Raw genomic sequence first — 12,413 nt, forward strand, 5'->3', positions numbered from 1 at the left:
AAACACGTAAGCAGATGCCAGATGATACCAAGTGTCGAGGGAACTTAGTCCACAAGCGTACACGAGGACAAGTCCTCTCCATGACCAAGAGAACAACCTGGACGGTTGATGCTCACCGTCTTTGTAAACCCGAGTCGCCTGCTACACTTGAGCCAGGTCATGTTACTCGTTATTTCCAGCCTCACTCTTACCAGCCGCGTACTCACACCCGAGACACCAGCTACAAACAGGCCAGGCACAACAAGCGAGCCACCTCAAGTTACTGGCCACCGGTCTCTCTCGCCAGTGAACGGTAATGCGATTCTAACAGTGTCCGCTGTTGAGCGCCGCCCGTTTTTGATTTCAGAGGTGTTGCTCGGAGTTAGATCAATTATCTATCATTCCAGCGGCTTCGAGTCGATCAAACTTACACTGTAAAGTCTCGGTCACTGTACTACAGTTCTCCACTGAGATTTCACCTGACGCTCCTCACTGTACTTTTCAGTATAATGTACTCTAGCCATTGTATGCTCTGCTATGTTTCCCTGGGTACATCTGTGTACATGGACGTGGCCTTTTATCTTTCCACTGTTTTGTGCTGGTATTTCCCTCAGCTGTGTTGGAGTGTGTTGTGGCAGCAGACGGTGATAACACAACCAAGACCTTGACGACGGATGAAGGTGTGTGGTGTAGTATACCACAGTATGACTGGATTTCACAGAGGATATGACTGTGATGTTGCTTTGTACTGAGGCTTAGGCCATGTGTATTAGGGGTCACACTCTATAAATGCTGTCTTGAGGCGATGATATACTGAAGCTAGACATTCCACCATGTTTTTTGACCATGTTTAACCCTACTGTATAAACGTCGTATTACCTCCACACACTAACACTGTATAATGGCCACACTGTATTAGATACAGTGTTATCTCTATGTCAGGGAGCTACGAGCTGCTGATGTATTGCAGTCACACATGACCGTATTGATTTTGTTTTGTATTTTTGATGTATGATGGATTTGATTGCCTTCAGTTCCTTACTTTACTACACTTGCTTCATTCAGGTTCTACTTATCTGCACTTTACCACAGTTATATTACCTGATAACTTAATTACTATTTAAGATGATGCATTTTGACCCCAATATGTTTATGCAGTGGAGGAACATGTTATACCACTGCATTCGAGCTACAATCATAACATTACAATCACACTTCATAACATTATAACCTCACTTTATGCAGTGGATGATACACTCTACACCACACCAACGAAGACATAGTATATTTCATTGTATCAAAGTCGTATTTTATATATCATTCTATTACTCGAACATCACACCATTCATCACAGTTGTCCCTCATACTGGTGCACAGGAGCCATATTCTATTCAAACCCATTAGAGCCACATTTTGTACAAGCCCATTGGAGCCACATTCTATACAAACCGATCATCTACATTTCATATAAACCCATTAGAGCTACGCATCATACCATCCCATTAGAACCAAACGATATGTCATACCACTTTGGACGAGAGAGAAGCACAAGCCAGCCTTCCCATCACAGCCACATTAGACCATTCCATTAGAACAATACTTGACCCCATTCCATTTGAGCCAGACTGCAGCATCTTGTTCTATTAAGGCCTTGATTTAACCATTTCTTTAAAGGTATGCTTTCAACCACACCCATTAATCCTAGACATTACACATCCATTTGAGCTTCAATATAACGTTTCACACACACACACACACACACACACACACACACACACACACACACACACACACACACACACACACACACACACTAGGTTTTCAGGGAATCTGGAGCGAAGAAAAAAAACAAAAAACCATATCCCAGGTATTTTCCTTTCATCTTTCAGCCTGGCCTGGCATCATCGACAGAGAAAAGTCTGTGACTGGCCGAACTACTTCTGCCTGATCAACTAATGGGAGGCCTCCGAGGCTGGCTTCTGCTGCACCTCCTCTCTCTGTTCTGTAAGTCATGTGACCATTTACTTCATGTCCGGGTCTGGTCAATGCTGTGACCTCAATCTCCCCCCCCCCAAGCCAGCCATTCTTCTTCCCCCTCCCCCCTCAATTCATGCAGAAGGGCGGATATGTCTCTCGAAGATTTGAGACCCGAAGGCAAGGTTGAATGCCAGAGAGGAAGTAAGACGTCGAAAGAAGCAGCAATTGAAAGATATTTTTGAGTTTTTCTTTTTTTTTTTTTTTTACCCACTCGAACGAAGGTGAGGGCTTCCACAGTCGCTGCCCGTCTGACACACACACACACACACACACACACACACACACACACACACACACTCACACACACACACTCACACAATCACACTCACACACTCACACTCACACACTCACTCACACACACACTCACACACTCTCACACTCACACACTCACACACACACTCACACACACACTCACACACACACACACTCACACACACACTCACTCACACTCTCTCTCTCTCTCTCTCTCTCTCTCTCTCTCTCTCTCTCTCTCTCTCTCTCTCTCTCTCTCTCTCTCTCTCTCTCTCTCTCTCTCAGTCAGCCGAAGGAGAGTGAACAAGATTATTCACGTATTCACCAAGCCCTTGCACTCATGAGTGACATACGTAGGTCGGGTTGTGTTGAACCTCATACATTGCCATGCTGTTCCTCGCTGATCGAAGTGTAATATTTGTAGAAGCAAAGCAGCACCGCTGGCCACCTCATACCCCCAGCTGGGGCGTCCAGCACCTTGCTACGTTCTCATGTGTTGGGTCCGACATGGATGGTGGTGGTTGGTTCACTCATACAAAGATACTTTTGAGGAAAGACCGTATATATATATATATATATATATATATATATATATATATATATATATATATATATATATATATATATATATATATATATATATCGTACGTGTTAAGTTTACCGCGTTAACGAGATGTTGCCAGGAACAGGTGAAGAAGTGGCTTCCTTCGATCACATTTATTCTCTAGCTGTCATATGTAATGGACCGACGCCCCAGCCCTTTCTGTGATTTTCCTGGCTGCTTCATATGTTGTGGTCCAGTCCATTGAGAGAATCTTTTCCCGTGTATGCTACCTATCTCCAATTGAATCTTATCCCGTGCATGCCTTTCACCCTCCATCATGTTCAGTTTCCTGGCACTCAAAATTTCGTACATTCCATCCTTCCATCTTCAGTTCGGTCTCCCCTTCTCCTTGTCCCCTCCACTTCTGACAGGTGTATATCCTCTATGTCAACCTCTCCTCACTCATTCTCTCCATATGCCCAATCCACTTCAACACACACTCATCAGCTCTCTCAACCGCACTCTTCTTACTACCACACCTCGATCAGCTCTCCTCACACCACATATTGTCCTCAAACATTTCATTTCCAGCAACACTCGCCCTCATCCACACATTCTCATCTAGAGCTGACGCCTTCCGTCCATGCTTCATCGTCGTTGTTATTATACCTTCCACATACCCGTCTCCTCACCACCAGAGAGTGACTGAAGGTATGTACCAGACAGTGACTGAAGGTATGTACTAGCGTGTCGGTACTTACCCAGCCCAAGTGCCTGCACGCATGCGCATCTTTTAATCACGTGAAACTGTCGTGGAAAAACCATGGAAAACACGTGGTTCATTATTTTGCAGGTGGTGTACAGTTCAGACAGAAAGACATGCCCACTTTTATTATGGTAATTGACTTTTAAATCAATTATCGGAAAACCGCTCAAGATGTTTGCAGCGGGAGTGGCTACTCGTTTTCTTTTGTTGTTGTTGTTGTTATTGTCGTTGTTGTTGCTGCAGGTGGAACAGAAAGAGCTTTTCCTTATATCTCCTTTTGGCCAAAATCCGTCAGAGACACAACCTTTCCTTGTTGGTGACGTCAACAGGCGTTGTGCCACACTGTCTGCAAGTTGCCCTTGATGCTGGCCAATACGGACTTGTAACACTGGGAGGAACACTGGCAACACAAGGGTCCTACAGGAGGGTAAGGCCCTTGTCTGGGTCGAGGGACGCCCCCCATGTTTCACATAGCTTCCCCTGAAGTCTCAAGCAGAACCTTGTAAGATCCTCGACATAATGACATGATAACGGGAGGCGTCGCTATCGTGTTGGCTGGCTGGGGACTTGAGACAAACACTCCTAGTCATTCCGCCTAGAACCAAATCAGATGAAGTGCAGTCCAGCATCAAAGATTCATCTGTCTGAGACGACACTCAGCGTCTCGGCCAAACAACCAACATGCGAGTGGATCTGACAGGTGATGTTTCTGCTGGAGACTTGGCAACATGACTACTCCAACTTGGGTAATGGAGATGTTACACCTGAGAATCCAGTACTGAAAAGAAACGGTAAAGACTGATCAAAAAGGAAAAACGCAACGGTTGAAGGATTCAGAGATTCAGTCTTCCTTAAGTTTCGCTCATCATTTCCATGATCACAAATGGCTGTGCTAAAGAGCCATTATGGTACCAAGGAGTGGTGCAGTCGATACTCCAAAACAGACAGCTATCCTCTCGGTTACCCGTGCAGAGATACAGACTGCAACACTACAGATCAATCGACGCTGTCCCAGACGCCAGTGATGCTGTGAGCAACCGGCCTGGATTCCTCAACTCTCTTGCATCAACAACTGAACCATCTACACACTCTGGAGCTCAGAAGTAGTGCACTTCATCCTTCTCAGGGAACCGAGACCAAAACTGCCGTGGAACACGTTTCGCTCTCAAGAACCTGTTGACAGCCATCGGCAAAGGCGACACTCATGAGCGGTCATGCTGCAAGACAGGATATCTCCATTCCATGCGTTCCAGTCATCTCATCCCACTTGCCATTTCAATTCCAGCGCTTCCAGTTCGACTCGTCTATGCCATGAGCGCAGAACCAATCACTCAAAGCTGTTGGTTACAACCTGAAAAGCCTGTCTTTCTCCCATGACCCGTTGTATGTTGGGTACTCCTTTCTATCTTGGCAGCAGCTGGGATGTAACCAATTCAGTTGTCTATCCTGAAGCATCTCAGTAGCCAAGACATGACAATGAAATCTGTCGAAATGTGACAGAAATTTGTGACCTCAAATATAAACGTGAAATATTTAACGCAAGTTCTTTTGATAATGAACAAATATTAATCGACAGCACATTTTTTCACTCCTCTGGTACCGAGGTTCTGAATGAATGCAGTGAACAGATTAAGATATGTAAGGCAAAGATGGCCTTTGATGGCCATGGAGCTTGAAACCTAGCCCAGATTTTGATGGATCTACACTCACAATCTGGGGTCATTTAGTTGCCACAGGGAGCTAGTGCAACTCTAAGCCTTGAAAAGTGGCCTTTGTTGGACTTTCAGCCTAAACACTGTTCCTCGATCCTGCCTGAGTGAGGTGAGTGGCTACGTCTACGGTAGTAGAGTGTAGATGCCTGGCATAGCAGAGTGTAGAGTGGACATGACTGACATGGCCGAGTGTAGAGTGGACATGACTGACGTGGCCGAGTGTAGAGTGGACATGACTGACGTGGCCGAGTGTAGAGTGGACATGACCGACATGGCCGAGTGTAGAGTGGACATGACTGACGTGGCCGAGTGTAGAGTGGACATGACTGACGTGGCCGAGTGTAGAGTGGACATGACTGACTTGGCCGAGTGTAGACTGGACATGACTGACTTGGCCGAGTGTAGAGTGGACATGACTGACTTGGCCGAGTGTAGAGTGGACATGACTGACGTGGCCGAGTGTAGAGTGGACATGACTGACGTGGCCGAGTGTAGAGTGGACATGACTGACGTGGCCGAGTGTAGAGTGGACATGACACTGACTTGGCCGAGTGTAGAGAGTGGACATGACTGACTTGGCCGAGTGTAGAGCGGACATGACTGACGTGGCCGAGTGTAGAGTGGACATGACTGACGTGGCCGAGTGTAGAGTGGACATGACTGACGTGGCCGAGTGTAGAGTGGACATGACTGACGTGGCCGAGTGTAGAGTGGACGTGACTGACGTGGCCGAGTGTAGAGTGGACATGACTGACGTGGCCGAGTGTAGAGTGGACATGACTGACGTGGCCGAGTGTAGAGTGGACATGACTGACGTGGCCGAGTGTAGAGTGGACATGACTGACGTGGCCGAGTGTAGAGTGGACATGACTGACGTGGCCAAGTGTAGAGCGGACATGACTGACGTGGCCGAGTGTACAGTGGACATGACTGACGTGGCCGAGTGTAGAGTGGACATGACTGACATGGCCGAGTGTAGAGTGGACATGACTGACGTGGCCGAGTGTAGAGTGGACAGACTGACGTGGCCGAGTGTAGAGTGGACATGACTGACGTGGCCGAGTGTAGAGTGGACATGGCATGACCACCGGTAGAGTGGACGTGCCTGGGCTGCTGGCGTTGCGGCAAACAAATGATACAAATATTAGTGAGACCAGCAGACGTGGGGGAGTTATTAGACGACGTGAGCTGATCAATATGGCTAATGTACCGCATTCCCCCACCATGCCCACACACACACACACACACACACACACACACACACACAATGGCCATGAATTAGCATGGACCCGCTCAGGGGTCGAGCCCGCGTGGGTTCGAATCCTGGACACGGCAATCAGTCGGCCCACAACCAATCGCCACAGTTCATCCTCTCTCCTTTGGAGCTGTTTGATAAATGGGTACCTGGCCTAGGATGGTGGATGGGTGCGTGCGTGTGCGTGTGTGCATGTGTGTGTGTGTGTGTAAGGACTTGGTGCGTGCATACGAAGTTAAGAGATGGGGGCCAACACGAGTGTGAGAAATTCTTCCCCCATAACACAGCAACTGTAATCACACAGCTCCCGTGTGCACGACGGAGGCATTACTCTTGAATGGTGGCACGTATTCACGACCTGTTTTGCAAGCCTGAACGCGACTTTGTTTACATTCGGCAAATCTAACATCGGATCCCTTCGGATTAAGCTGAAAAACACACCCCCTCGCTGGCTCACCTGAGCGTTTGTTAATAATATCTTAAGTTCCCACCACGCGAGGGCGTGTATGAGAATGCCACAAGGGAGGGAGTGAGCGGGAGGGGGGAAAAAATAAAAAGAAAACGAGGGTTTATCTGAATGTGGCATCGAAACTGGAAGGACATTTCCCGTAAATAACATTGAAAAAGTTTTTCTTTCCCAAGTTGGAATTTAGAGAGGCTCTTGTCGGGTGGGTGATGGGAGAGCGTCGGGCGCGCCACCATAAAACTACCCGGTCGGCTCCAGGTTACATTACGCCCACTAGATCTGTTCCAGCCACACACACACACACACACACACACACACACACACACACACACACACACACACGAGTGTAAGACTCTCCTTCCGTTACACACAAATGCTGATCACACACACACACACACACACACACACACACACACACACACACATGGCCCTCCGTGGTGTAGTGGTTAGCGTTTCTTCATCTCGGAGTGAGACAAGCATGGGTTCGAATCCTGGGCGTGGGAGTCAGCCTGCACCCAACCCAGGCGTTCGTCCTCTCCTTGCGACTGGTCGATGAATGGGTACCTGGTTTAGCGTGTGTTCATACGAACATAGGAGAAAAGACGTGGTACATGTAAGATTAGAGACGGGTCAGTACGAACGTAAAACTCTCTCCCCTTAACACACACACACACACACACACACACACACACACATACACACACACACACACAGCCTCACCGCTTCCGTCACAGGCGAAAATGATTGTGATCCAGACTCGATGTTGAGAAAGCAAAGTCTCCATTCCTAGGTTGGTCTAGCGAGTGGCCTAGGTTGGTCTAGCGAGTGACCTAGGTTGGTCTAGCGAGTGACCTTAGATACTAGCTATGAAAACGTATTGATTTTACGTCTCTTATGCACTGCCTACTTCTTTCACATGCACTCCCAGTGTATGTGATAATGCATGACTGAGACACACACATCGGTGGTGGTGAGGGAGAGTGTGAGGTGGTTGTGAGGAGGTGTGAGGTGGTAGCAGAGGGAACTGTAAGACGGAAGTGATGAAAAGTGTGAGGTGAAGGTAAAGGAAAGTAGGATGTGAAAGTAAGGGAGAGGTGTGAGGTGAAGTGTGAGGTGGTGATGAAGAGTTATGAGTGGTAGGAATGAGGTGAGGAGTGAGGTTGTAGAGTTGTGAGGTGGTAGAGGGGAGGTTGCGAGCTGTGAGGTGGTTGTTTGAGCAGATGTGAGGTGACAGCTAGGGGAGATGTAAGGTAGTAAATGGAAGTATGAAGTGGCAACGAAGGGTGATGTGAGGTAGGAATGAGGAAGGTGTGAGGCGGGAGTGAGGAAGTTTTAAAACGGAGGTGAGACGAGGCATGAGTCGGTAGTGTCTGAGGTATGAGGTATGAAAGAGGACAAATATGAACGGTTCGAGATGAGCTTTGAAATATTTAAAGTGTGAGGTGGTGGTGAGGGAAGGTGTGAGGTTTGGAGTACGGGAAAAACGTAAGATGCGAGGGGAAGTGTGAGGCCGGAATGAGGGATGATGTGATGAGAGAGCTGGGATGAGAGGTTGGGGTAATAGGAAGTGTGCGATAGTTGTGAGGGTAAATGCAGATTTTAAGGAGGGTGTCGAATGATAATGAGATGGCAATGTGTGAGACAGGTGTAAGGGGGAGCTGTGAGGTGGTAGTGAGGGGAGGTGAGAGGTGTTTGAGATTTGTGGTGGTAATGAAGTTTAGGTATGAGGTGATAGTAAGGAAAGTATGAGGCGGTAGTCAAGTGCTGGTGAGGGAGACATGAGGTATTAGTGACTGTATCTGTTACCTGGCGAGGTAACACAGATGAAGATAAGATGGAAAAGCCGAGGTGCTCCTACCTGCCCTGGCTCACCCACCCACCAGCAGGGAAATGGCTATGAAGAAGCACCACTTAGTATGGAAAGAATGTACTAAAATGGAAATTCTATGGGAAAGTGTCGATGGAAAACACATTCTGATCTATTTTCACGAGCCAGGTACCTGTGGAGGAGGAGGCTCAGACCTGATAAGAAAGAAGTGAAATACGTGTACATTATATTGTCTTTCCCGAACGTGAACATTATATTGTCTTTCCCGAACGTGTGTGTTTGGTCTAATCTTGATTGAAATGTACTGACAGTCTTCACCTTAGCAACATCCTGTGAGTGTATTCCAGTGTTCTGTAACTCTACAGCAGAAAGACCTTTCATTAGTGTCTAAGCCACAGAATATCGAGCAAAAAGAAAGGGTTATGTTAACGTCAATTAGTATTCTGAATATTTCTGTCGTATCTTCTCAGAGTCTGCGCTTTTTAGGAGAGAATTATTTTGGAACTGAATATTTGATGTGGGTTATTCTTGAGCAACACAATTGCTTTTGTTGTTCTTCTTTGGACTGATTCTAATGTTTTCTCGTTTTTCGCCAGGTTGGGTGACCGGAACAAAGTAATTTTGTTTTAAACGGGGTCTGTCCAGGGCGCTGAGTCTTTCGTTATATAATTTATTTTTCGAGCTGTGAAAGCTATCACTCCAAAGGACTTTTCTGTCTCCTCCTTGTAATCATGGCTTTCGAAACATAATCGTGTTTGATACTTCTGCCCCCATAATACAGCACTTTGTATGATCAACACTGAAGTCCAATTGCCACGCTTGGCCACTGCGATAAATTTTCTAAACCACTCTGAACCATTCTTTGAGTTTCTCTAATATTCGCGTCACCCACAGATTTTGGAACTCGCTCTGGTGAGCTCTCTTTCCAGATCAGTGATGTAGATAAACGTATGGGTCCCAGGACTAACCCCTGAAGTACCCCGTGTGTCGCATTTAAGTCTGTATGATGCGTCCTCCACCAAATGCCACTCTAGTTCCCTTTCTCTTAGACCGTCTGGTGGCCATTCGCGAACTCTATTCCCCCTGCCGTGTCCAAACAGTCTTCTCTGCGGTGTTATACTCAACTGTGAAAGCCCACTGGGGATAGATTCTATCTCTGGTATATCTGAACGACTAAAGAACTTTATTCAGTTTGATAGACATTATCTTTTGATACGGAACCTTTGTTGATTTTCACTTATCCAAAGACTTCACGATCTTCTTCATCGATATTTTTTAACATTTTACGTAAAAGCTGATAATATTTTGTTTGCTCTCACATTTTTCAATCAACTGGTGCTACATTCAACACATTCCAGGCATGTGGCACATATCTCACTGCAGTGATTTGCTGGATATTTTCATGGTCAGGAATACTGGTCGCTGCCATCCTCCTTTCAGTAGTCGGTATGAGAGGTCGTCAGAATCAATTAACTCCTTCATTTCTCTTTCACATATTTCAATATCTTTATGAATTTCAATCTCGTGTAACTCATAGATTTTTCAGTTTTGTTTCCCTGGAAACAAGTTTTGTGGTGTCATTTTTTTTCTTTGCACAGTGAACACTGAATTGACACAATTGATCAGTAAGTAAGGAAACCATACCTTTTGTTGCTGTTCATTAATGCGTCATTATCGATAGGGTACGAGCTTATCATATATATATATATATATATATATATATATATATATATATATATATATATATATATATATATATATATATATATATTTTCTTTTTTTTTTGCGTTGTCGCTGTCTCCCGCGTTTGCGAGGTAGCGCAAGGAAACAGACGAAAGAAATGGCCCAACCCACCCCCATACACATGTATATACATACGTCCACACACGCAAATATACATACCTACACAGCTTTCCATGGTTTACCCCAGACGCTTCACATGCCTTGATTCAACCCACTGACAGCACGTCAACCCGACCACATCGATCCAATTCACTCTATTCCTTGCCCTCCTTTCACCCTCCTGCATGTTCAGGCCCCGATCACACAAAATCTTTTTCACTCCATCTTTCCACCTCCAATTTGGTCTCCCTCTTCTCCTCGTTCCCTCCACCTCCGACACATATATCCTCTTGGTCAATCTTTCCTCACTCATTCTCTCCATGTGACCAAACCATTTCAAAACACCCTCTTCTGCTCTCTCAACCACGCTCTTTTTATTTCCACACATCTCTCTTACCCTTACGTTACTTACTCGATCAAACCACCTCACACCACACATTGTCATCAAACATCTCATTTCCAGCACATCCATCCTCCTGCGCACAACTCTATCCATAGTCCACGCCTCGCAACCATACAACATTGCTGGAACCACTATTCCTTCAAACATACCCATTTTTGCTTTCCGAGATAATGTTCTCGACTTCCACACATTCTTCAAGGCTCCCAGAATTTTCGCCCCCTCCCCCACCCTATGATCCACTTCCGCTTCCATGTTTCCATCCGCTGCCAGATCCACTCCCAGATATCTAAAACACTTCACTTCCTCCATATATGTATATATATATATATATATATATATATATATATATATATATATATATATATATGATAATCAATAGTATTGGGGATAGGGGAGAAAGAATACTTCCCACGTATTCCCTGCGTGTCGTAGAAGGCGACTAAAAGGGAAGGGAGCGTGGGGCTGGAAATCCTCCCCTCTCGTTTTTTTTTTTTTTTTCCAAAAGAAGGAACAGAGAAGGTGGCCAAGTGAGGATGTTCCCTCAAAGGCCCTGTCCTCTGTTCTTAACGCTACCTCGCTAACGAGGGAAATGGCGAATAGTTTGAAAGAAAAATATATATATATATATATATATATATATATATATATATATATATATATATATATATATATATATATATATATATGTATATATTATGGGAGGCGGAGCTGAGTTTCCTCCGCACATGTGTGTTTGTACAAGGCTTGTGGTTTTCGGGTCTGTCGCCGCCTGTCATACCTGTCATAAGAGCTTATTACGTGGTCAAGACATATTAAACCGTTTAAAAATTTTGCCTATAAGTCTTTCCAGTTTACACAGACCATCGCCAATACTTATTGTACAATTGTATGTTTAATAAGGGAAGATTCAATGATAATTCTTTTGGTCAAGGAGTTACAGGTTATAACTAAGCACTGTCATATTATCTAACGTGAACAAACATGGCATTGGAAACATGTCCTGTTCTTATACATTATTTCTCTTACTCAAGTCTGACAGAGCGATCCTTACCAGTCTTCCCAATATTGAATATGTTACAGCTTTTACAAGGTATGTTGTAAACACAACCCGCAGAATTTTCTTGTGAGTTTTTGATCAAGATATTCTTGATAGTATTGGCACTGCTGAAGACTGCATTCACATTCACTGCTTTGAGTAGGTGGGGAAATATAGAAGAGTTATCAGTCAATGGCAAAACTTCAAGATTCTAGTCATCATGGCAAGGTTCAAAGTTAACTCTAGAAAATTATTTTTTTGCCAGACTGAGATTTATCAGTGAAATATCCAGG

At 45.3% G+C, this 12,413-nt stretch overlaps 1 protein-coding gene across 4 annotated transcripts in view; it reads left to right on the top strand.

The window, feature by feature from the left end:
• Positions 1-12,413, top strand: part of LOC139756427 (uncharacterized) — a 414,929-nt gene that overhangs the window by 308,013 nt on the left and 94,503 nt on the right. For 2 of the 4 annotated variants that reach the window (XM_071675860.1, XM_071675861.1), the window contains one exon: positions 1,869-1,983. The exons of the other annotated variants lie outside the window; for them this stretch is intronic. In XM_071675860.1, the coding sequence (XP_071531961.1) occupies positions 1,935-1,983 (49 nt within the window). In that variant the 5' untranslated portion in view covers positions 1,869-1,934. The remainder of the gene's footprint in view (positions 1-1,868; positions 1,984-12,413) is intronic. 4 annotated transcript variants of the gene reach the window in all.

This window comes from Panulirus ornatus, chromosome 21 (assembly GCF_036320965.1).
Source record: "Panulirus ornatus isolate Po-2019 chromosome 21, ASM3632096v1, whole genome shotgun sequence".
Classification (NCBI taxonomy): domain Eukaryota; kingdom Metazoa; phylum Arthropoda; class Malacostraca; order Decapoda; family Palinuridae; genus Panulirus; species Panulirus ornatus.